At 49.8% G+C, this 26,101-nt stretch overlaps 1 protein-coding gene across 1 annotated transcript in view; it reads left to right on the top strand.

The window, feature by feature from the left end:
- Window positions 1–26,101, top strand: part of SLCO2A1 (solute carrier organic anion transporter family, member 2A1) — an 88,232-nt gene that overhangs the window by 57,271 nt on the left and 4,860 nt on the right. Inside the window, exons 4-12 of the mRNA XM_011958195.1 lie at window positions 8,542–8,769; window positions 9,827–9,925; window positions 11,956–12,092; window positions 14,308–14,386; window positions 14,933–15,097; window positions 16,181–16,370; window positions 18,421–18,586; window positions 20,940–21,103; window positions 25,220–25,284. Coding sequence (XP_011813585.1) covers window positions 8,542–8,769; window positions 9,827–9,925; window positions 11,956–12,092; window positions 14,308–14,386; window positions 14,933–15,097; window positions 16,181–16,370; window positions 18,421–18,586; window positions 20,940–21,103; window positions 25,220–25,284 — 1,293 coding nt within the window. The remainder of the gene's footprint in view (window positions 1–8,541; window positions 8,770–9,826; window positions 9,926–11,955; window positions 12,093–14,307; window positions 14,387–14,932; window positions 15,098–16,180; window positions 16,371–18,420; window positions 18,587–20,939; window positions 21,104–25,219; window positions 25,285–26,101) is intronic.

The following is a 26,101-nucleotide window of genomic DNA, read 5'->3' on the forward strand; positions in this document are numbered from 1 at the left end:
CTAGTTAACGTTTCACAGCCCTGTGAAAACTAGACTGGCAAAGCCGGGCCTCTGGTGTCCTACAGGAAAAAATGTGCTCTGATGAACTTGAGCCTTCCAGAAGGTTGCCTGGGAGAAGATGAGAAACAGACCGATATCTGGCTAAGAAATAGACTCCCCTCCCTCCTCCAGACCCCTCCAAGATAGGGGCAGGTGGCTGTGTTTGGGCAGGCAGTCTCTGGAGGCTGTGGTGGCTGGAAAAGACAGGCAAGTTCCTGACCTTACCACAGGATTCGACATGGTGGAAAGGTCAGAGTTAGCAACCTCTAACCTGCTATGCTTCTATAAGTTAAATGGAGTAGCTGTGTTCCAGCCTTTGCTAGAGTGCTTGTGAAGCAGTGAAAGGTTGCTGCTTCTTCCCTAATGTGCCCCCGAGTTCCTGAAAAAGGCTGGAGCTTTTGCTCCAGGGAGGAGAGGGGTGGAGTGATGCAAAGAGAGCCAAGTCTTGCGTTCTGTCTGCCAGGGACTGTCCATCAATGTCACTAGATCAGAGGCTGCCCACGGGAATGGTCCTCATACAAGGTCTTTTCTCCCCCTTCTTCCTGCCCCTTGAACTCCTATCCCTGTCTTCCTATTTTATTTATTTTTTTAAATTTGTGTCCTCTTATTTTTATAAGGGAAGAGCTTAATGTTCTAAATTCTAGAAGACTTGGCCGGGTGTGGTGGCTCATGCCTCTAATCCCAGCACTTTGGGAGGCCGAGGAAGGTGGATCACCTGAGGTCAGGAGTTTGAGACCAGCCTCACCAACATGGTGAAACACGTCTCTACTAAAAATACAAAAATTTGTGGGTGTGGTGGCATGTGCCTGTAATCTCAGCTACTTGGGAGGCTGAGGCAGGAGAATCACTTGAACCCAGGAGGCAGACTTTTCAGTGAGCCAAGATCACGCCACTGCACTCCAGTCTGGGCAACAGAGCGAGACTCCCTCTTAAAAATAAAATAAAATAAAAATAAATTCTAGAAGACTCTATTCTGACCAGAATGAGCCAGCCAGGGCCACCTGCTGCCAAGGGTGTCTCAGGCTTGATTGTCTAGGAAGCCCATACTACGTCTGTCTCTGACATAAACACCTGTCCCCACATAAAGCCAGTTCTGTTAGTGGGTCACTGCTTCTCTGACAGCACTGACCTCGGGGGTTACATTTAACTGCTGTTCCCTTTTTACATGTGTCAGAACTTGATCTGGGATGTGGGATGGGTTTGGGCCCTATTCAGAGTTGGCATAAATAAGAAAGTTCTTTGCAAGATCTTGAATCAGTTTGGAATGTAGAATAGGCCAAGAGGAACTCAGTAGACTTGGATGTAGTTGGGGCCAATTGATTATTTTTAAATACGTATTTTAATAAAGACAGTTTCTGACATGTAATCCAACATTTTTAAAGTTAGTGGTAACAGTTAAACAATCCCCAGAAAGCTTCATCTCCTGAACACCGCATGAAATGAACTTCATGAGGATTTTTGTGGCCTTGGTGCAGCAGGCAACATGCCGTATGAAGACTTAGTAAGTCCTTCAATGCTTTTACCATCTTTGATGACCATTAAATATCTTGCAAAAAATGATTTTGCTAGTCAAGTCAGCAACAATGTTCAAATAAATCTGTATTAAGTAAATTAATGAGAATCAGTAGAATCAAGAATTAGCATTCAAAAAACGCACACATTCTCTGGCCCTTTCTTTCCCCGGTGATGTTTCTCATGTCCTGCCCCTGCTCTCCTACAGCAGCCTGGCCTTGTGTGTCTACGCACACACCCTCTGGGCTATGCATTCATCATCCTCGCAGCCACTAAGCCCTGCCCCTCATACTATGCACCAGGTGCTTCTTGATGGAATCAACTCCCCTCCTTATCCGTCTCAGTTGATAGGGCCTTGCACATTACTCCTAAGCCCTGTAGTGTGTTCATTGCACTGCCCCCTCATGATCTTCACCCGTCTGGGGTTTTCCTTAGGATACAATCCAGGCCCCTTCCCATCATGCACGGGCAGCCAGGCCTCACCCTGGAGGGCTTGTATTTGAGCGTCAGCCTCACTGAACTTTATTCATGTTGTGGAATGTACCACCCCCACCTCTGAGCCCTTCCACACGCTCTTTGTCTCCTCCATACCTCCCAATCCCTACCCTTATCTACTATCTATGCCTGTCGATTCTTCTCAGTTCAGAGGCCACTTTCTCCAGAAACCTTTTCTAGAATGTTCTCTCCTACAACACTGGGTCTGCTGCGTCTCTCTTATGCTCCCTGGTACTCTGTCCCAGCTTCACATGTCCTGGGCAATATTTTTAAATTATGGCAAAATTTTTTAAATTATGGCAATATTTTTAAATTGTGGCAAAATATATATAACATAAAGATTATTGTTTAACCACTTTTAAGTGTATAGTTCAGTGGCATTAAGTACATTCACAATGCTGTGCAACTATCATCATCATCCACCCCTAGAACTTTTTCATCTTCTCAAACTGAAATTCTGTATCTGTTAAACACTAACTCTTCATTCCCTTCTCCCCTAGTCCCTGGCAACCACCATTCTACTTTCTGTTTCTATGAATTTGACTTCTTAGATGCCTCATCTCAGTGAAATCACACAGCATTTGTCTTTCTGTGTCTGGTGTATTTCACTTAGCATAACGTCCTCAAGGCTCATCTGTGCTGTAGTATGTGTCAGGATTATCTTCCTTTTTACAGCTCTATAATATTCCATTGCATATACCACATTTTGTTTACCTATTCATCTGTTGATGCATATTTGGGCTGTTTCTACCTTTTAGCTATCAGGAATATAGTGCTCTGAATATGGGGGTACAAATATCTCTTTAAGTCCTTGCTTTCAATTTTTGGGGGTATATATTCAGAAGTAGAATTGCCAGATAATATGATGATTCTATTTTTACTAGTATTTATTTTTTTTGAGACAAGGTCTCACTCTGTCACCCAGGCAGTGGCACGATCTCAGCTCACTGCAGCCTCTGCCTCCTGGGTTGAAGCCAACCTCTCACCTCAGCCTCCCAAGTAGCTAGGACTACAGGCACACACCACCATGCCCAGCTAATTTTTTGTATTTTTAGTAGAAACAGGGTTTTGCCATGTTACCCAGGCTGGTCTTGAACTCCTGGGCTTAAGCAATCTTCCCCCTTGGCTCCCAAAATGTTGGGATTACAGGTGTGAGCCACCACACCCAGCGTTGATGATTCTGTTTTTAACTTTTTGAGGAACCACCCTTCTGCTTCCCACATTGGCTACACCATTTTACATTCTCACCAGCAATACACAGGGTTCTAATTGCTGCAAACCCTTGCCAACACTCGTTTGGTTTTGTTTTTGTTTTTGGTAATAGCCATCCTGATGTGTATGAAGTGATACCTCATTGTAGTTTTGATTTGATAAAGCGACATTATGGTTGCTTTTTTGATGCTCTGGGTACCACAGTGGACCAAAGTTAGGGTAGTGTCTGTGCCTCTCAGTCATACCCACATCTCCCACCCAAGCAGAGTGCCCGCCCACCACTATCAACCAAATAACTGAGTGACTGAAGAATGAATGAAACTGGGTCCAGGTCCTTTTCAGGACTCCGTGTTCTCCTTTTCCCCTGTGACACAGGTATCACACTGCTGCTGAGGGGACAGCCACTCAGACCTAAGCATCTAGGCATGGTCCTTCAGTGGCTGAACTGGGAACAGAGGCTGATTCTTTGCATGTCTTTCCAGGTATTGTGATTTGCTTTAAACCGTGCTCCCACATAACTTAGACTTGGTCCTGCCACCCCGCAGCCTGTGAGACAATGTGCCACAGAGAGCCACTGTCACACCGAGGGGAATGGCTCAGCGAAGCACACTTGTGAATGACAACAGCTTGAGGTTTTAGGGAATTCAGACTTTGTTCATTTCTCCATACACAGTGTACCCAAGATTTGTTTGAATCTTCAGAAATAAATACCCACTTGGAAATGTGGCAGCAGCCCTTTTATTTGTGGATGCAAAGTGTATGTTGGTCCTTCGGAAATGCATCAGTTTGGTCAAAGTTGGCACAGAGAAGTTAGCAGAGAAGTGTGCATGTTGATTTCTTTGAGTGACTGTATAGCCGTGTTGAGTCAGTTGGCCATGCCAAGTCAGATGGGTTTGTATAAGTGCTTGAACACTTCCCAAGCTGAGCAACTGGCTTAGCTCTCTTTCGCCTACATGCCTATTTGGTCTTGAGAAGAGCATGGAGCCATGTTACCTGTCCCTCACTCCTTCCAAAGACCAGCATAGCCTGTGCGTGTAAACCCTTATCCACCTGGGGCAGCAGCCCCAGGTGTCCTGTCTGGCTGCTGCCCTGGGAGAGCGACCAGTGAGCCTAACACTCTGCCCACTAGATCCACCAGCAGCATTTCACCCTCTGCTGTGCTTGGTCCCTCCCTGGAATCCTCTGAGATCTTTCAAAGTCAAAATCACCACATAGAGAGCCACGAATTCAGGGTCAGAGGAATCTGGGTCCCAGGCTCCCAGTCCAGGCTTTCCAACATCTATTAGCCTTACCCACTCAGCGCCACCCTGACCTCACCCTGGGATTCGCAGGAGTCGGCCAGCACCACACCCAGTTCTGGGTGTTGGAAATAGTCCATCTGATACAAGGATTCCTGAGTGGGAGGGTGGGCCAGACAGCCCCTGTGGTCTTTCAGCAGGAGCATTTTACAATTCTGTGCTTCAGGACCCTTGCAGCAACACTGAGCTGCACCAGCCTTCTTTCAAAATGGCAGACACAGCCACTAGACCTGCTGTGGGACTGGCAGGGTCTGACTCCGCATGCTTGGGCCTCTTTTTGGAACCATAGTCTTCTACCTCTTTTTTTTTTTTTGAGACGGAGTCTTGCTGTGTCGCCCAGGCTGGAGTGCAGTGGCGCGATCTCGGCTCACTGCAAGCTCCGCCTCCCGGATTCATGCCATTCTTCCGCCTCAGCCTCTGAGTAGCTGGGACTATAGGCGCCCACCACCACGCCTGGCTAATTTTTTGTATTTTTAGTAGAGATGGGGTTTCACCATGTTAGCCAGGATGGTCTCGATCTCCTGACTTCGTGATCCACCCGCCTCCGCCTCCCAAAGTGCTGGGATTACAGGCTTGAGCCACCGCGCCCGGCGTCTTCTACCTCTTTAATGACACAGATAATCTTTCTATCTAGCCACTAGGCCAAGGGAAACTAAGGCTCAGAGAAATTTAGAAACTTGCTCAAAAATACATAGGGATAAAACCAATTTTTATCTTACCTAGGGATAAAGCCAATTTCTTAACTCCCTGTACTGTGTTTATTTCATCTTATTGTCCCAGATTCTAGCACACATCCCAGCAGCCAGCCCGTTTCCTGACAGGAAGTAGGTGTAAGGTCCCAGCCACCTCCAGAGGTCAGAGAGCTCCTATGTCTGAAGGTGGCTAGGGATGGAGGAAATCTTCCCATGCCGTGTTCTTCCATCCTTGAAAAATGTGTGTTCTGTCTTTTCAAACTGCCATCAGACTTGATTTCAGTTTGGACTTTGAGTCAGACATATGCAGGTTCGGATCCCAGCTTTACCCCCAAACCAGCCGCTTAGGTATGGTCTTATGTAGTCTCCTGCTCACAATAACCGCTGTGGGCAGGAGACCACATACATCACAACCTTGGCACAGGGCCTGGCCCAGTAGTACATAGGGCTTTGACATTTCTGGTGCTAGGACTTGGGTCTCTACCGTAGAGCCTGTCAATCAGAGAGAGGCCCAACACTCTACAGGGGAGAGGTTGGTGGTGGGGTGTGGTGGGACTTAGGCTCACCTAGCTCAGGGCAGCACAAGTGAGAATCAAACTGAATGTCATCAGTGTTAAGTGAGTGAGATTGGTGACGTCAGCAGTGGGTTGTGGTTGGTGGGGGTGGGCAGAGACTCAGCTCCACTGTTGCAGGCCTAGAGCCTAGAGCAGAAAGAAGGGCAATGGGAATGGGACAAAGAAAAAATGGGAGAGATGCTGTTAAGCTTTGGATATATTTATTTACAAAAACTTTTAATTTGAAAACTTTGTTGCTTTATTTCAAAAGTATCATGTGTTGATTTCAGACAAATTACAAAATAAATGATGAAGGGGTGGCCCACCCCTCCACATCTGTGGGTGTTTCTCATTAGGTGGAACCAGAGACTTGAGAAAAGAAATGAGACACAGAGACAAAGTATAGAGAAAGAAAAAGTGGGCCCAGGGGACCAGCGCTCAGCATACAGAGGACCCATGCCGGCACAGTTCCCTTAGTATTTATTGATAATTATCTTTACCATCTTAAAGATAAGGGAGTGGCAGGACAATAGGATCATCGAAGGGAGAAAATTAGCAGTGAGACATATGGATAAAGATCTCTGTGACATGAATAAGTTCAAAGGAAAATGCTGTGCCTTGATATGCATATGCAAACATCTCCTTAAGCCTTTTAGCAGCACTGCGCCAGCAAGTCCCGCCAGCAAGTCCCACCTTATGCCATAAGGCGGTTTTCTCCTATCTCAGTAAACAGAGCATACAATCGGGTTTTACACGGAGATGTTCCATTGCCCAGGGATGGGCAGGATTTTTAACCAGCAAGCTGCCTTCAGGCACTTGTTTAACAAAGCACATGCTGCACAGCCCAAAATCCATTAAGCCTGAGTCACCACAGCACATGTCTCTTGCAAGGACAAGGTTGGGGGTAGGGTCACAGATTAACAGCATCTCAAATACAGAACAAAATGGACTCTCTTATGTCTATTTCTTTCTCTATAGACACAGTAACAGGCTGATCTCTCTTTCTTTTCCCCACAAAATGAGGCAAATAAAAAAAGATCAGCACAATCTCATTACCCAGAGAAAGCCTTCATCTTCCAGAGGTTTTCTCTGCATATTCAAGTAGTCCACAAACGTTTTACAAATTAGGGAACATATTCTTCTCCAAACTACTAGTTACTATTTTTTTATTCCAATAAGCTGTTCCAGCTGTCTTTCCATGTAAAAAAAAAAAAAGGCTATATTTTCACCCTAATTCTAAAAGGTTGCATATTATGTCATCATGTGGTCGGGCCACTCTATTTGAATTCTGCCATCGAAAGGCAGGATAATGAACATCGAGTGGGAAGAGGGAGGTACAGAGGGACCCTGACCACAGTCCCTGGCTGCTTGCCTGGATGCTTCCTTCCATGAACACAGCTATTGAAGGTCTAGATGACCCTGACCAAACAGACGCCTTGGCTTCCCTTCCTTTTCCTGGGACAGGCTTCCCTGACTGATGGGGGAGCTCCCATGACAGCAACTTTCAAACGTGTCCTGCATAGACACCATGTAGAGGGCAGACAACAGTGGGGCCAGGCTGGGCAAGGGGTGTGCGACTGGGGAGAGGGGAAAGGGCAATGAAGAGCACAGACCCCTCTCCCCAGCCCCACCATCCAGGGCAGCCCTGAGCCCAACAGCACCGGCACAGTCCAGTGTGAGGAGCAGGGCTGGACTACAGCGCTCGGTTTTCCTCTCTGTGGGACTTAGGCTCACCTAGCTCAGGGCAGCACAAGTGAGAATTAAACAGAATCCCATGAGTGTTAAGTGAGTGAGATCAGTGACGTCAGCTGTTTCCATTAGCCTGAATGAGGCAGGAAAAGGGGATCTCATGGAAAGGAGCCCTCAAGAACCCCTAAGGCTTTGGAGAGCTGACAATGCTAATCGCTTGGTGTGGGCCAAATTAAAAACAGAGGCGTGGAAGCGGCAGCCCAGCCTGGCAAGGGCCACAGCCACAGGAACCACAGTGCCCACAGGCTTCACCCAGGGTGTCTGGGACCCTCACAGAAGGGCTTCAAGAAGCAGCCTCAGCTTCCCCATCTGTAATATGAGAGGTTGAACTAGAGGGTCTTAAAGCCCCTCCAGCATCAGAAGTTCTGGGAGCTTCCCCAGAATGGCAAGGATATTAAATGTCTTTGGCAGTAGGTCTTCCAGTGTGACTTGGTGCTGGGTTCACTAAGAAGTGAACGCTCTGGGAGTCACAACCGGGGATGCAACCCAGGTTATAGGTGACACCAACCCGGTGCAACAGCATGACCTCTGTCCTGCTGAAAAGAACCCTGGGGACCCAGAGTCCCAGGGCTGAGCACAGGGTGCTGGAGGCCGACAGGCCTGGGCTTTGACCCTGGAACCCCCTTTTCCAGCTGGGTGCCCCTTTCCTCCATGGATGAAGGTACTGACCTCTCTGTGCTCGCTGCCCACCAGTGCCCACGGAGGAGAAGGCATGGACATTCACGAGAAGAAGATTCCTCTCCACCTGAGAAGTAGCAGCTCCTGGGGCCGGGGAGCCCACATTCTACCTCTCTCTCACCTTAGTTTCTAGAGTCCCTCCTGCTGGCCAGACAGGACGTGGTCCTCAGGGGCCATGTCCTGTTTGCTAGCACAGCCTCTGGCCAGAGTTGGTCCTTCCCCAAGGGGCCTGGGAGAAAGGCCAGGTTTAGAGGCCAGCCGATGGAACCAGGAGGCCAGGGTGGTGGAGACCAGCAAGCACTCTCGTTGCAGGAAACAACAGCCACTTGCAGGGTGAGCTCTGCCAGAAGCATTGGCAGGACCTGCCTCCCAGTAAGTGCCACAGCACCACCCAGAACCCCCAGAAGGAGACCAGCAGCATGTGGGGCCTGATGGTGGTTGCCCAGCTGCTGGCTGGCATCGGGACAGTGCCTATTCAGCCATTTGGGATCTCCTATGTGGACGACTTCTCAGAGCCCAGCAACTCGCCCCTGTACATCTGTGAGTCACCGGTTTGAAGAGGGCTTTGGGGAGGGGTGAGGTCCTGATGTAGCACTTGATGAGGCCCTGGGGGACTAAACTGAAGTCCCACCCTCTTTGCTTACAACCAGCAAATGAATTCAAAGGCCTGGGGATCAGACAGATTTGGTTTGAATGTCAGCCCTGTTACCTCCCAGCTATGTGATCTGAGGCAAGTGGCTGAACCCCAGGGCCCCAGGTTTCTCACCTCTAGAATGAAGCTGATATTATCTGTGCACTGGATGACTGTGGGATACATGAGATGGCACATGTAACCAGTTAGCTGGTGTTGGGCACTGGACAGACCCTAAACCAACAGCTGCTACTGTTGCTGTCTAGTCCTCCAGGCACAGGCCAGGACACACATGTCTTCAGTGAGACATCAACTTAGGGGAAGGTTGGCCCCAAAGAAGCCCATGCAAAGCAGATAGCAGATGACCATGTGAACGCCCAAATCCTTCCCTTAGAACAAGCCACTTTGGGCTGGAAATGGTGGCTTACGCCTGTAATCCCAGCTACTTAGGATTCTGAGGCAGGAGAATCGCTTGAACCCTGGAGGCAGAGGTTGCAGTGAGCCAAGATTGTACCATTGCACTCCAGCCTGGGCAACAAGAGTGAAACTCCACCTAAAAAAAAAAAAAAAAAATAGAACAAGCCACTTTGAGCATCCGCAGGGCCTATACTCCAGATGAGACAGACCACCCTCACAGGCTCTGTGGCACCATAAGCTCCTCCGAGGGCCCCCAGCATTGTACCCTCAGGGAGCATCACCTGGCATTTTTAAATGCCTTGGAGCCTGTTTCCTTCCTGGCGAGCAGGTCTCTTTGGAAGTTGGCTGGAGGTAGAAATAGCCTTGGTTCTATATGTCTTGGAATCTTGAGTGGTTCTGGCCTTGCTGGTGGGAGATGCCATAGGTGTGGGCTTATCAGGCTTGGGGACAGATGGAGTGACATCTCAAGACTCTCCCTCAGCTTGGGAGCTCCCACGGCCAGACTCTCTCCATTTCTCTCAGTCTCCTTCCCCTTACTTCCATTTCCAGCCATCTTATTTGCCATCTCTGTATTTGGACCGGCTTTTGGGTACCTGCTGGGCTCTGTCATGCTACAGATCTATGTGGACTACGGCAGAGTCAACACAGGTGAGTGTGTGCAGAGGACACCCACTCCCATCCCCAGCTCAATAAAGCAGCCCCCGGCTGCTTTCAATCAGAACAGAGAATGAAGCTTCAGATCCAGATGTGCTCTGCCACATCCTCATTCATCCCTGCAGTCCCTCGGACAGCTAGGAGCAGACAGTGTGCACCTCCTCTCTCAGGGCCCACGCTGGCTACTGTGGGGAACAACCTGCTGAAGCAAACTCACTTTCTGTCCTTAAGAATCTTGTTTGGAGACCTAGGGCAGGGCCTCAGGTGTTGCCGCCACAGCGCCCATGTTGGTGGTGGCATTAAAAATATTTCTATGGTTCTTTGATTCTAAGATATTGCTGGTTCTTTTTTTTAAAAAAAAAAAGAAATAAGATTTAATAAGAGCTCTTTTGAGGAATAAAAGAAACACCATATAAAATATACACATGGATGATGACTCACATCCAGAGGGTATAACATGGTGTTTGACTGTGTGGGTGCTGGGATGGGACTGCCTGGTTCTCATCCTGGTTCCATCTCCTACTAGCCAAGTGATCTTAGGCAAGTGACTTTGTCTTTCTGTGCCTCAGCTTCCTCATCTGTAAAATGGAGCTAATGATAGTAAAATAAAGTTGTTGTAAAGATCAGAACAAGCCTGATGTATATTAAGAAGTCAATAGTATGAGTTTGTATTCTTCAACAAGTGGTATGGATGAGAAGATATAGTCCCTAGACACTGGCATAAGTTCTGAGATAACCATTCAGGGAGCCAGCCCCAGGATGAATCAAGCCAGGGCTTCCTGCCTTTGTGAGCATGTCCCACACTACCCAGTCTCCCACAAGACGGGGAAGGTCAGCACCATAACAGAGGGACAGGCAAAGTGCTGTAGGGTGGAGAGTGTGGGGAGTGTGTGGGTGGGATATGAAGTTCCAGCTCAGCTGGAGCCGTGGCTGAAAGGCAGGACTGAGCCAGACTCCAGGAAGAGCACCCACACCAGTGCCCCGCACACAGGTCAGGTCACAGATATCTGGCAGGTGCTAGTTGCAACCATGCTGCCAGAGCCTAGACTCCCATCCCTAGGACTGTCAGACCACAGTGCCATCTGCATGGTGTCATTTGGCTGTACTTCAAATGAAAGTGGAAAGCCAGGGGGTGTCTTATGCCTCAGAATCAAGCCATCTCTGTCTTTTTGCTGGCACTTCCCGAATTGGTTCCTGGCTCTTGGTTGTCCAAAGAGACCAGCTACTGAGCGCCCAGTCCACTCAGGGCAGTGCCCAGGGATGCTTGTCATGATTTGACTGAACCGTTCTGCCACCTTCTCCTTCCCTTTATGCCTGGATAGTTTCTTTACACAGAGAAACACAATGGCAGACTTTTACATGTGTGCAAGAGAATTGCCAAGAGAAAGCTGCTCCTTTGGAAGCCAGGCAGCTCACACGGTTGATGGCTGTTTCTTTAGGCTTCTAAGGATTATGGGGCCTCCTTTGTTAGGGATCCATAAAGTTGGGAGGCAGTAGTTTAATGGTTAAGAGGGCAGGTTTGCATACCAGGAAGATGTAGGTTTGAAATTGACCAATGAAATGGCACTTACTAGCCTTAACCTGAGGCAAGGGACTTAACCCCTTCTATCCTCAGTTTCTTGACTGGTGAGAAGTGGGCAGACTTGCTAGGAGAACCCAGTGGAAAACAGATGGAAAGCACGTGGTCTAGGGTCTGGCCCATGGTGTGCCCTTGGGAGTGACAGTCAGCTCCCTTCTTCACTACTCCTACCATGGGCTGGGAGTTGAATAAGGAGGTGAAGGTACTGCTCCCTCCTGCCCGGGGATTTTCTGATGCTCTGCTTCATGTGCAGTGGCCCTGGTCCTCTGGGAAGACCAATAGCTGGGAGAAGGAATGCTGTTTTGACCAAGAATCTAGCTCATGGCTTGCCTCTTCTCCATCCTGGGAGGAAAATCAGTAAAACTCCCTCTGATCAGAGGTTCTGTTTCCAGTAAGGTGAGATCATGCATTCAACAAACACTTGCACCCTTTGGTTTCTCTTCAGCTGCAGTTAACTTGGTCCCGGGTGACCCCCGATGGATTGGAGCCTGGTGGCTAGGCCTGCTTATTTCTTCAGTCTTCTTGGTTCTCACGTCTTTCCCCTTTTTTTTCTTCCCTCGTGTAATGCCCATAGGAGCAAAGGTAAGGTTCCAAGAGCCCATGACTCTACCTATGGGAGTTTAAGAAAGGGATGTGGGGGTAAAAAATAAATAGAGCTAAAAAGATACAGCATGTTAAGCAAATCCGGGGTGAAATCTAAACAAATTTCATAATGCAGGGCTTCCCAGAGGCTTTGAGAGGTGAGGGTGTTGGTGAATTTCCAAAAGGTGGTATCTGCTCCATGTTCCCTTACCATGTTAGCATCTCGAGGATCACGAGACCTCCAGGGAACAGTTTGGGAAACGCTGAGCTTATCTAAATTGAGCTAAAGAATTAAGAGCCAATAAAAGCCAAGTCTGCAACCTGGCATAGTCAACTTTTACATTTAATAGGGCCTATCAATGTTTGAACCTGAAAAACTGAGGGATTTCTAGCATTGAAGAGTATGAGGGTGGCTGAGATTGGAGCATATTTTGAGCAGGGGACCTTCTGAGCATCTTCATCATACCTACTGGGGAAAGGAATCAGGGCAGGATGAGAATGGAGAGCAAGGAAGAGAAGTCTGGGTAGGGGCTTGATGTCAAGCTGAAGGGTCTAAAGATTGTTCTAATTTCATGAAGTTCTGGGGCACTGCAGTGACTGGGTGGCTACTTGGGTGGCAATATGGCAGCTAGGTTGAGTTTAGAGGGTAGGGAAGGAATGGAAGCTGCAGATCTGAAGAGGCCAGTGCAGAGACCAGGTGAGAGATGGGGAATGCAGCAATGGTTGTCGGAGAGCTGGGACAGGGCAAGGATAAGGATAGACATTCCTAGGGTGGATGCCCAGAAGGGCTCAGCAGTGAGCTGGCTTGGAGGAGAAGAAGGAGCTAAAGTTTATGCCTAGGCTTCAAGGCCCAAAATAGAGCACAATGTTTGACAGTGAGGTATATAAAATCTAGGCCCAGCCGGGGGAAGAGGGGCAGGGGTGGGAGGACCTCAGCTTGTCTTGGGGAAGAATTTCAGAGGTTGGCTGCACATCATGCAGGTGCTGGGGTCAGGCAGGGTCTGAATGCAGCTCTTCTACTTATAAACCAGCTAAACTGGCCAGGTGTGTAATCTCACACTTTAGGAGGCCAAGGCAGGAGGATTGCTTGAGCCCAGGCTGAGATTGGTGAGTAGGGAAGGAACGAAGTTCAAGACCACCCTGGGCAACATAGCAAGACCCCATCTCTACAAAAAAAAATTTATTTTAAAAACTTAGCTGGGCATGGTGTTGAGTGCATGTAGTCCCACCTACTTGGGAGGCTGAGGTGAGAGAATCACTTGAGCTCAGGAGTTCAAGACTGCAGTGAGCTATGACTGCACCACTGCACACCAGCCTGGGTGACAGAGTGAGACCCTGCCTCTAAAAAAAAATTTTTTAAATTAAAAAGCAATAAACTAGCCGAGTGATCTTTGCCAAGTTTCTTTGTTCCTAAGCTTCCTCTTCTTTACAGTGCTCCAGCTAATTAGAGTAGCGATATGGGAAGGAGTTGTGAGGAATGAGACAAAGCATGTGAATACTGGGCATGGGCCCAGCAGGGAGTAAGCACTCAGTGAATGGGAGAGCCTATTCCTGGCGATGAGTTCCTGAGTTCCCGGCAGGATCCTAAGGCTGTCAGAGCCCAGGGGCCTCACATCTGAAAGGTAGCTCAGAGCTGCAGGGCCTTAAGCTGGAGCTGACAAGGTCAGAAGAGGTAGGAAGGTTCCCTGGGGTAGTATCCCCAAGAAAGTGCAGGTAAAGGTTTAGGACAGAGCCTTGAGCAGCACTCACCTTTAGGCTCAGGAGGAAGCAAGAATCCCAGAGAGGAGATAGAAAGGGGGAGGAGGGTGGGGCTGGAAACAGATGGCATTCTAGACCAGAGTGTCCCAGAGCCAGTATCCCCTGGAATCTGAGCGTAGGGGAGAAGTGTAGCCATGACAGATGGGGGTGAGGAGTGGGGTCCAGGAAGACACCTTTGGCAACAGTCATGGGAAAGTTAGATATGAAATAATATGCCCACAGGTATCGTGGGAGGCATTGACATAGACGTGTTTTGATTATCGGCCAAAACACCGGGCTCACGGAAATGCAGGTGTTGTTTGCTTTGCATTCTCTGGATGCCCTCCCATGCACACACGCCTGGGGCGGCTCACCTCCGCCCAGCCTTGAGCCTCTGAGGCCAGAGACTCAAGGGCCGAGGGAAGGGTGGCTGCAGTGAGCCTGGGCCGTGAACATTCACCCCTTTCATTGCCTTCAGAGGAATCCTGCCACAGCAGACGAAGCAAGGAAGTTGGACGAGGCCAAGTCAAGAGGCTCCCTGGTGGATTTCATTAAACGTAACTGACCCTGCAGCCCTGGGGGGGCTGGCACAGTGCAGGGGAGGGGCTAATGGCCAGGGGACCCCAGCCCCTGTGGTATTGTATGTGGTAAGGGGCAGTAGGAGCAGATGGCCTGGAACTGGCCCATCCCCTACGTGTGCCTGCAGCCCAGGGGTTCTGTCAGGGATCCTGGTGACCACTACTTTGCAGGTACCGGAAGACCCAAATTGCACTGGATCAGTCACATGGCCACCCCGCGGTCTAGTCCCATGTTCTCCTCCCACTTCCCCTCTTGCCCTCTTGTGGAGGTGGCAGGCGTGTGAGGAGACTGTTTCCAGTGTTAATCCTATCTCTACCCGCCTGCCGCCTGGTTTCTTTCAGGCACTGTGAGCATGTGGAGAGGGGGCTCGAGTGGCTGTATGCCCCTAGACTGGTCACAGAACATCCTGGTGCTCAGATTCTGCCCCTTCCTAAAAAAGAGAGTTGCTCAGAAGGAGGGGGCAGGAAGGGGTGCCCCATGCTGGCTGCCACAGAAGCCGGCTCTTGACGGCGGTCTGTTCACAGGGTTTCCCCGCATCTTTCTGAGGCTCCTGATGAACCCGCTCTTCGTGCTGGTGGTCCTGGCCCAGTGCACCTTCTCCTCGGTCATTGCTGGCCTCTCCACCTTCCTCAACAAGTTCCTGGAGAAGCAGTATGGCACCTCAGCGGCCTACGCCAACTTCCTCATTGGTGAGTCCAGAGGGTGCTGCAGGAGCCGCAAGGCTTGCCTGGGCCAGGAGGCAGGCACTCCAGCCACCCATTCAGGGATGGGTGCAGGCCAGACCGGACACAGGCAGGGCCGGAGGAGGACTGCCCAGGAGAAAGAATTTTAAGGACAGTTTTCCTGGTTGGCAGTCTAGAAAGTTGTTGGCAGATTTCTGACTCCTATCCTTCCAGTCAGGAGTGGGTGGAGGCTGGGGGCTGCCTTCCTCCCTGTAAAGGGGCTGGAAGTCTGACAGCTTCCCAAAGGCCCTGACATCATCAGGGACAACACAGGAAAGAGGGAAGGTTGAATTTGAGGTTAGACAAAATGCCTCCTGGGTTTTCTCTTCTTCTCCAGGGACCTGAATATATTTGCTTTGGTTAGAGAGTACACGGTTTAGTGATTCTCAACTGAGGGGGCACCAGAGGCTCCTCTGGAGAGCTTTACAAAACACAGATGCCCGGCCCTACCCCAGGCTAATGAAACCAGAATCTCTGGAGGTGGGGCCCAGCGTTAGTATTTTTTCAGCTGTGTTGAGAACTACAGATGTGGTCCCACCAAGTACCCTAGGAAATCATTGGGCCCAACTCACAGGTGAGTTTAACCATATGGAGTTGGCGAGGTGATCAGTGCATGAGATTTGAGGGTGACTCCCGTGCACCCCCTGGCTGGTCCTTGGCTATGACTTTACCCTCAGGCCTTCCATCTCTGACTGGTACATAGGGGTCATCACTCCCGTGTTGCTAACCCCATGTGGTCCCATGCAAAGAGGCCCCAAGGAATGCAAGGTGCTTAATAAATGCATATTCAACCCACATCTCTTAAGCTGCAAGAACCCCACTTCTGTATTCTTTGTATAGACCAGGCAATCCTGTCTCAAGATATTTCTCTAGGTGTGCCTGGCAAGCAGTAGATGCTCAATTAATGTCAGCTATTTATATTACAATTTAACATACCAAATGTTCCTTCCTGAAGCCATGCTTCCTTCTCAGTGATCCAGCTCACTGTTTGTAGCCCACATGCAGTCCCAGGCCTGTGCACCTGGATCACCTGCTTCTTTTCACTTATAGGTGCTGTGAACCTCCCTGCTGCAGCCTTGGGGATGCTGTTTGGAGGAATCCTCATGAAGCGCTTTGTTTTCTCTCTGCAAACCATTCCCCGCGTAGCTACCACCATCATCACCATCTCCATGATCCTTTGTGTTCCTCTGTTCTTCATGGGATGCTCCACCCCAACTGTGGCCGAAGTCTACCCCCCTAGGTAATGGGAATAAGGGGCACAGAGATCCCCTTTGCTAAGGCCAGGGCCTAGATTCGGCTGTTATACATCTTCCTTCCTGCTTCCTCAACTCTCTTCTCTGCTGTACACATTTGTTTTTTTTTTAGACAGATTCTGGTGTTGCTCCATCACCCAGGCTGGAGTGCAGTGGCGTGATCACTGCAAACTCCACCTCCCAGGTTCAAGTGTTTCTCCACCTCCCAGGTTCAAGGAGTTTGCTCACTGCAAACTCTACCTCCCGGGTTCAAGTGTTTCTCCCAGGTTCAAGCAGTTCTCATGCCTCAGCCTCTCAAGTAACTGGGCTTACAGGTGTGTACCACCACACCCGGCTAATGTTTGTATTTTTACAAACATTAAACAAACATTTAGTTGAGGTGGGGTTTCACCATGTTGGCCAGGCTGGTCATAAACTCCTGACCTCAAGTGATCTGCCTGCCACAGCCTCCCAAAGTGCTGAAATTACAGGCGTGAGCCACCCCGCCCGGCCCACTTTTGATCCGATCTCTCACGTGGCAACTTAGAAAATCAGGTCTTGAATGGTATGCTCCATTATAAGAAGAGATCAAAGGCTCTTACTGGGCCACCAGCAACCAGGGTTAGAGTTCTGTTTTCTTAAGAAGCACCAAAAACTAATTTGTTTGATTTCAGGATGAATTTGTAGGGCTGTGAGCCACAGGAACCAGGAAATAAGCTATGTTTAGCATCAGCTCTGTGCTGGCTAGAATTTCAGTTTCATTGAGCTGCTGAAGAGAGATGAAAGGAGACTTGAAAAGATCTGGAGAATAATGAGAGTGATGGCAGACTTGAAAAATTAGGGCAGGTGAGGAGGAGGGCAGGTAAAGTCTGCCTGTTGGTTTGCAGACAGCGATATGGGTCACAGTGTTAACTTGGGCTTTATGTTCAGGAAGAGCTTCAGAGCCCTGTGAGGGGGAGGATGCCAAGCAAGGGGCATTTTATTTTTTTTTCCTGGGTGCCACCTGTCAGCAAGCTTTTTTTTAGACTTTGCCTAATGAAGTTGCAACATTTGGAGATGCTGTACCTTTTAGCCCTGGTATTTTCTCTATTTTTTTTTCTTTGAAATGACCTCCTCTGTCTTTGGTGGGTGAAGGAGAGAAGGAGCTTGAGGGAAGGGAGGGTTGCTTGGGGTAGGGAGCTCACCCCTGGTCTGTACGGCACTTCTGCAGGCTGACTGTGGACTGAGAAAAGTCGAGAAGCCTTTGGGCCTTTTGGCAGCGTCCACTGGTAGTTCAGCACACGGCTTTGTCCTCAGACAGGCCTGGACTCTATGCCAGTGCTCCTTACTAGTTGGGGGAGTTACTTACCTTACCTAAGCTTTGGTTTTCTAATCCACAGAAGGCGAGTAATTCACTGTAGACTCGTTGTGATGACTGTGCATGAAAGCCCGCGGGCACAGCGTGTGGCACATGAGATGAACTCTCATTTGTACAGTTACACTAGTGAAATATCCGGACAGCCGTCTATCAGCCCCTTTCCCAACCCTCCCTGAAGAAGGTCATGAATATCAGATACTGGGGAACAGTGAGATCAACCAGTGAAAGCTCTGGTTGAAGCTCATGGGCATGCAGTAACCTAGGCAAGGTCTACATTAAGCCAGGAGACAGAGAGCTAACTAAATCCTGGATTGCCTCAGCGGTCCCAGCCACTGTTTTTCAGGCTGAAGAAGAGGGAAGGTGAATATTGTCTGTGAGCTGCCCATTGCAGCCGCCCTTTCTGGTTAGTTGGTTGTCTTGACCCCTACTGTGGCGGGGGATTCACCAGTCAGGCCTTCCTAGCGCGTAATTAGTGGATTTGGGCTCCCAGTGGCAGAAGAAATGGAGAGATGCCGTGACCACTAAACAGTGGCAAATTCACTGTTGGCTCCACCAGGCATAATTCCCAGGGTGGCACTGGCCCAAAATAAATAAAGATGCACAGACACACTCACCAGGCCAGGAACTCACACTGGGCTGGAGGGTAGGGTTTTTCTTTGGTCTTGCTTTGTTTGACTCCCCGTTTCCTCTTTTGCTGGCAGCACATCAAGTTCTATACATCCGCAGCCTCCCGCCTGCCGCAGGGACTGCTCGTGCCCAGATTCTATCTTCCACCCGGTCTGTGGGGACAATGGAATCGAGTACCTCTCCCCTTGCCACGCTGGCTGCAGAAACATCAACATGAGCTCTGCAACCTCCAAGCAATTGGTAAGGGCAGCCAGGGTCCAGAGGCAAGAGGAGCCCCACAGGATCTCGGAGCTCAGTGCATGCCCTCAAAGACTGTTTCTCGGCTCCAGGATAGGCGGGGCTCCACACACACACTCATTACCAGCATCCTGGCCTCCTCTGAGCCACATCCAGCCTCTCTCTACCTCCCTACCCCTGGGGTCATGACCAGATGCCGACAGCCCACAGTCAATTAAAGACTGGCCGACATCCAACAAATTCACATTCTTGAGGCCTAACTGCTCAGAGCAGAAACCAGTCAAAGCACTCCTTCAGCTGAGGCCTTTGAGCCCCATCCTGAGGATCCTCATGGGCATCTCTGGGTCCTGCAGGCTGGCCGTGGCCCAGATAAATTGAGGGCATTAGGTTTCTGTGACATGGACCTGGAAGGGTAGAGCCAGAAGCAGTAGCTGAGGGCATTTGGTTCCACCCCTCAGCTCCCAGGTGTGGCCACATGGCTGGCCTGAAGTCATTCAGCTATTTCGGGCTGACCTGGGACTTGAACCCAGGGCTCTGCCTCAGTTTGGGGCACTTCTATTCAAAGCTATTTATCTTCTGGCCACCAGCCTTCCACTTGGGCAGCCTCCATTCACTGGACTCGCTTGGCAAATTACAGTCCATTTTTCTGCGGCTCCACACCTCCTAGGATCAGCCAGCAGCAAACTGACTTGAGTCATTTGTTTAGTTATTCAATAGACAGAACACTGGGCACAGCCTGAGTGCTGAGGATATGATAGTGAACCCATCAGACAAGGTCCCTGTTCTCATGGAGTGTGCATGCTATCAAATAAACACACAGGGTAATTCTAGAAAGTAACCCATGCCATGGAAGGACTTAATAGGATGGAGAGTTCCCAGGGGCCTCCCGGAGGGGGTGACATTAGAACTGAACAACCAGAAGAACAGAATTCTATGTACACCAGGAGCAGTGCATTCCAGCTAAAGGGAACAGCAAGTACAAGTCCCACGGGCACGAATGTACTGGGCACGCTGTAGGAAAGAAGAGAAAAGGCCAGGCTTGGTGCTGCAGGAGGAATGTCACGCCCAGCTGGCCAGGGAGCAGGCAGGAGCCAGAGCCAGGCAGGCCAGGCTTAGGAACTGCTGAGCAATGAGAAGACTGTGCAGTTAACATAAGCTAGGAACATGCCTTATTCCCTTAAGCCTGTATGGAGGAGATGGGCAAGGCTAGCGCCTAGTTACCAACCTCCTCTAAAAGGACAGGGCAAGGCTGCTGCCACTGCCACCTCTGCAGGCAAAGGAGCGTGGCTCCCAGGCAGAGGAAGGACAAGGAACTTGGACAAGATGCTCTTTGAGTTGCCTTCCAGTTGTGGTGGCTTCTGTGGTTTTCTTATCTTTGTTAACTTACCTCTGAGTCACCTATTTCCAGAAATAATCTTGGCAAGTTTCCCATAACAGCATACGTACCTCAAGACAAAAATCCATTAGCAAAATATCAAGAAAAAAATCAGTAAATTATAAAGAAAAAAGTCTCTATTTAAAAAATCTACACTGAGGAGAGTAACAGCAATATTGTATGTAACTAACTTTGGAGTTTCCTAGGGGCCAAGTGAAGAGGGTGCATAGTTACCACTGTTGGCAGAAGGAAACATACTAGTCCATTAGTTCCAATATTAGTCCTGTAACTGCTTGGACACTGAAACTGTCACAGGCTGGGCCATCTGACAAGGGCAGCGAAGTAAGGTGAAGACCACCAGACAAGGGCAGTGGCCACCAACGTGAGTTGGACAACAGTATTGAACCATACGGACTTGCAGACTTGAGACAGGGGCCTCCTTCTCAGGAGTCCCTTCTAGGCAGAAGGAGTTTCTTTCAGGCAGGGAGCTCCAGCAAAGGCCTGACAGAATCAGAACTCAGGGAATTCCACTGTGTTCCCATTGCCCTCCTACTGGTTATGTCTCCCTCTGCAATAAACACACAAACAGCAAAAACAACAATCTGCAAAACCGCCACTGCTGGGCACAGGAGGCCTGGCCCAAAGGAGAGCCCTCCTGGGCCCCTGGCTCCAAGCTGGGGATGGGGGTCCTAGCCTGGCAGTGTTCCCGGGCATCCAGAGGCAGATGTGACTTCTGGAGGAGTCCAGCCCATCCCAGAAGATGGTGTCTGTTGCCCAAACAGTGACAGAGGTGGGACCCCTGGGGCAGCTTGAAATCCTCACCTGGCCTCCTCAGCCTCAGCCAGCTTCCCTGGGAACCAGATCCAGAGAACACAAAGGTTGAAACCTAAGTCTCCAGCAAGAGCTGGTGCAGACCTCTGAAGTGTGTGAAAGTGAAATAATCACAAATTTTCCCTTTTTCCCCTCCCCTTCTTCTTCAAGATCTATTTGAACTGCAGCTGTGTGACTGGGGGATCCGCTTCAGCAAAGACAGGATCGTGCCCTATCCCCTGTGCCCACTTCCTGCTCCCGGCCATCTTTCTCATCTCCTTCGTGTCCCTGATAGCCTGCATCTCCCACAACCCCCTCTATATGATGGTTCTGCGGTGAGTGGCAAACCTCTGGGGGTCTGGGGCGTGGCTTCTCCTTCCCCACAACTCCCTTTGACTTTGCGCCTAGTTGCCTATTTCTCATTTCTCCCCCCTTTTCTCGCCCTCAGAGTCCTTTGAATGACAATGTGCAATGTTCTTTTGCTGAGGGGAAATAATAATAATGGCAACAGTGCTGGGAGCCCTGCCCTGGGAGGCGCTGTGCTGAGCTCCTCATTGCAGGGCCTCATTCAGTCCCACAGCATCCGTGTGACACAGGCCCTGTTGGCCCCTCCACTCTGAACATTGGAGGTTAAATCACAAGCCTAGGCTGGGCACGGTGGCTCATGCCTGTAACCCCAGCACTTTGGGAGGCCGAGGCAGGCGGATCATCTGAGGTCAGGAGTTTAAGATCAGCCTGGCCAACATGGCAAAACCCCATCTCTACTAAAAATACAAAAATTAGCTGGGCGTGGTGGCCGGTGCCTGTAATCCCAGCTTCTTGGGAGGCTGAGGCAGAAGAATCACTTGAACCTGGGAGGCGGAGGTTGCGGTGAGCCAAGATTGTGCCACTGCACTTTAGCCTGTGTGACAGAGTGAGACTCCATCTGAAAAAATAATAATAATTTTTTAAAAAATCTCTAGCCTAGTATGGCAGAGCCAGTGAATGGCTGAGCCACTTGTTGAAGCCAGGCTGCCTGGCTCCACACCTTGGAAATGCCTGTAGGTTTGCTTATTTTTAAATTCTAAAAGAAGTGAGAAGAGCAAAGAGAATTTAGTTGGATGCATAAAACCAAGGCAGGAAAATGTGGAAAGTTTCAGAGTCAGAGTGAGGGCTATGGAAAAAGATGAAAATGAGAAAATCCCGGTACGATTGGCTCCAGGACCAAGTCCTCAGGTCAGGAAGGGAGTGGCTGGCCAGAGCTGGAGGGGAGGAGCAGGGTGTCCCGTTACAGCTGGCAGCTGGCAATGATGCCTCTGAGGTTTTCACTGGGAATGACCCGCTCTTCACCTCACTGGCTGCAAGGAGAAAACAACATTTGTACCAAATTCACCTAACCCACCCCTGCTGCCCTCCCTCCTGTCCTCACTCACCCCGCAAGTAGAGAGGGCAAAAACGCAGGATTTGGACTCCCGGTGCCAGGATCAAAGTCCCTGCTCTGCCACATACGGGCTGTGTTAGGGTGTTGCCTAGCCTCATTGAGCCTCAGTCTCCTCATTCATGAAATGATGATAATGATATCGACCTCAAAGGGTTGGTGTCAGGATTACATGGTAAATTGCTTTGTAAATAAAAGGTGTTCTATATATTGGTTAATTATCACTATTAATCAAATAACAATAATTAATAATAATAATAATAATAATTAACAGCTAGCTAGGTGTCTATGACCTGTTTTCCCCAGAAGGCTCGGAGAAAAGGAAGGAGCAGATGCAGCCACTTGTTGGGATCTGGAATTTTACCCTATTTATAAGTGAGCTATCAAGTTAGCTTGAAAGCTATCAAATCAAATACTATTTCAAGGATGCTGGCAGAAGATGTGAGACTCCTGGGTCAAAGACAAAATACTTTATTACAGCACAGAAAGCACAAAACTTAGGGTGTGTCAGTTATCCTTGCCCCCTAAATCCTACAGGGGTGACACAGAGAGGCCCAGGTGCACACTTTGTAAGAACACTGAGCACAGAAGAGCCACCGCTTCTATGGTGACCAGTGAGCAATGCTGCTCCTGGTCTTGGAGGAAACGTTAACTCATGCCTCAGAGGTGCTCATTGCAACTACGACTCTGAGAAACGGTGTAGGAAAACGGTAGCCAGGACCTTGCATTTTGAGCTTACTCAGCAAGAAGGTGCAGGGATGCTTGGAACCCACAGCGTGCTGCCTTCCCTGACGCCACAGTCACTCCCTTCTCTACTGCTCCCCATCCTGCGCATTCAAAGCACTGACACCTTCACCTGAGACTCTTCAGCAGGCTTCTCTTCTTGCACCTTGGGTCAGATGGACCACAGTGGACCCTCTAGCCCTGACATAAAACTACACAAGGCCATGATGAGGAGACGGGACAGGGTAAGAAAATCTCCCTGGCAAGTCCCTGTGCAGCAGGGAAAAGGGCAATCCCTGTCAAATCTCCTCCCAGAGGACTCCTGTTAAATCCCAGGGATGAGGAAGTCATGAAGAACAGAGCATCATTTCAACCACAGGATGGGCTTCTCTAGAAAAAGCTCTCTTTTCTAGGTCGAGTGGGGGTAGGGGGTGGAGAGGAGGCCCCCGGATCCCACAACGATTTAAAGATAAATCCCACTGGGAAACATGACAGAATTGATGCTATTTAGTGTGAAGAAGGAGAGGCTTAAAGATGACTTCGTAGGCCGGGTGTGGTGGCTCACACCTGTAATCCCAGCACTTTGGGAGGCCGAGGTGGGTGGACCACCTGAGGTCAGGTGTTGAAGACCAGCCTGGGCAACATGGCAAAACCTTGTCTCTACTAAAAATACAAAAGCTAGCCGGGCATGGTGGTGGGCGCCTGTAGTCCCAGCTACTCGGGAGGCTGAGGCAGGAGAATTGCTTGAACCTGGGAAGCAGTGGTTGCAGTGAGCTAAGACTGAGCCACTGCACTCCAATCTAGGTGACAGAATGAGACTCTGTCTCAGAAAAAAAAAAAAAAAAATGACTTTGTAGGTGACCCAAGGCATTATTTGTATGAGTCCTGGCCCCCAGTTAGCCATGGGAACACAAGCTGGAAGTGAAGGCTAGCTGACAACGTGGAAGGAGAAAGAGAGGTCAGAAAGCCAGCTTTCATTCAGGCCACATGGGACAGAGACTAGAAGGGGCCCAGGACCTCAATCAAAAGCCAAATTGGCGTGGCCAAGTCCCATTTCATTGAGAATCTAGGGGAGTCTGCCCAGGGCAAGGGCCAAGACAAGGCAGGCATCTATTATGAACTGGACCACTGGAGGGACCTGTAGGCACAACAGGATTTGAGACACTTTACACTGGGGGGCCCCAAGGGGTGCCTCTTCCCCTGCCCCAGTGAGTATTTCTCTCACCGGGCCATCCCTCAGGGGCCGGGCAAAGGTCACTTTCCAGTTTGCTAGCGGAACTGTGATGGTGGTGGTGAAACAAACCATAGGTAGAGGCCTGGGGATTACTTCTGAGCTCCCTTCCTCACTGTCCCCTAGTACTGAAAGCTCTTCCCAACAAGCACCCACTGGGAGTGTGTGTGCTCAGAGCACAGAGAGTCCTGGAGTAAAGTCACTCATCAAGTGCCTCTGCTGGCCAGCTGCTGGCTCCCCACCTGGTGTGGGGGTGTCCCCTCCCTCTCTCCACTCCCCAGCTGGGATGGCAGGGCTGTCTCCCACTTTCTCTGAATCTCCTTCCGTAGCCAAACACATTTTCCTCTCTTGAAGGAAGATGGTTAGGGGCAGGACCAGCTACCTAATTTGCGGGACCTATTGCAAATGAAAATGTAAAGCCCCTGGCTCAAAAATTAAGAATTTCCAGACAGCTGCAGCAGAGCATTAAGCCAAACATGGGACCTTTCTGAGGGTGGAGTTGTATGCACACACCCACAAGCTAGCCCGGGGTAGGGAATTCTTTTAGCTGTGCACAGAAGCCTGCAGCCCCAGGGCTCTAATTACACTTTGCATCAGGGCTGTCTTTTACTGGTATAAGACATTCTGTGGGAGTTGTTCAGACCTGCTGCTATCAACACACCCACAGCATCCTTCTCTCCACTCCTAGCCTCTACTGCCCTCTGCTTCTTGAAGGGGGCTCTGGGCAACCCTGAAAATCACACAGACCAGTGGTTCTCAGTGGTGCATCAGAACCTCTTGGAGGTAAAATACAGATTGCTGAGCCCCATCCCCAGACTTTCTGACTCAGTAAGTCCGGGGTGGGCCTGAAAATCTGCATATCTAACAAGCTCCTAGGGGATGCTGATGATCCAGGGACCACGCTTTGAGACCACTGATGTAAAGAACTAGAGCATTCAGCCCAGGCGAACCCAATCACCAGAGGGCTCGTCAGGCCGCAGGAGGGTTGGTTCTGACCCGCTCTGAGGCTGGCTGTCCCTTACCCAAGGGATCGTGCAGCCCTGAATCCTCCCACTGCTGATTTGCTGTCTGTCTTTTCAGTGTGGTGAACCAGGAGGAAAAGTCATTTGCCATCGGGGTGCAGTTCTTGTTGATGCGCTTGCTGGGTAAGTGTCTAAGACCCCTCTTCCCAAGGGTGGCCCCAGGCGATGGGGCATCCGAGGGCTATGGGTGCAAGGTAGCGATGGAGGAAGCACCATCGCATCTCCATGGCAAAGAGAAGCTGTGCATAATCAACAGCAGATGCCAAAATCCATGTGGACGGTTTCCCAGATTGCTTGAGGTTAGGAAAGACTCCATCTATGGCGTTCATTCCTAACTAAGTTATGTAAGAAAAATTAAAAGTGAACACAGCTGAGAATACCTAATAGAGTGTTAAAGGCAGGTATTTTTAAATCTTTCTCCCAAAACTCACTATAGGAACAAAACTTTGCATTCCTGCCAAGCCGGAGCAGCGGCTGAGCCCAGCCCTGGCTTCCTTTCCATTTACAAAATTCACTCCTCCTAAAACTATTCAGCAAAAGTTTCTTCCACGTGGGGCCCTCTGCTGGTGAGTCCTGCCTGCCCTCAAGCAGTCCAGAGCCCACCAGAGGAATGGCGCTGTGCACAAGTGACCAACAGTGCCCTGCGGGAGGGCGAGCTGCTTGAGGCAGCAGGGGTGCTCTCCTGGGGTGCCTGGGCTGAGGGCTGGGGGCACAATGCAGGCCCGTTCCTGGACTGCTCACACTGGCTGCTCCTTCTTGATACATCTGTACACTAGGCAGTAATAGAGGGATCCTTGTAATGTCAGGCACACAGAAGTAAAGGGACCTAATTGAACTGAGGATGTATTAATTAAGGGTGCAAACTACAGAGGGGAATGTGGAGACTGCAGCAAGAGGAACTTCAGTTACTATAAGGTGTCATTTCTGACCATAAATGCTG

Source organism: Colobus angolensis, unplaced genomic scaffold (genome assembly GCF_000951035.1).
Source record: "Colobus angolensis palliatus isolate OR3802 unplaced genomic scaffold, Cang.pa_1.0 Scaffold46, whole genome shotgun sequence".
In the NCBI taxonomy this organism is placed as follows: Eukaryota; Metazoa; Chordata; class Mammalia; order Primates; family Cercopithecidae; genus Colobus; species Colobus angolensis.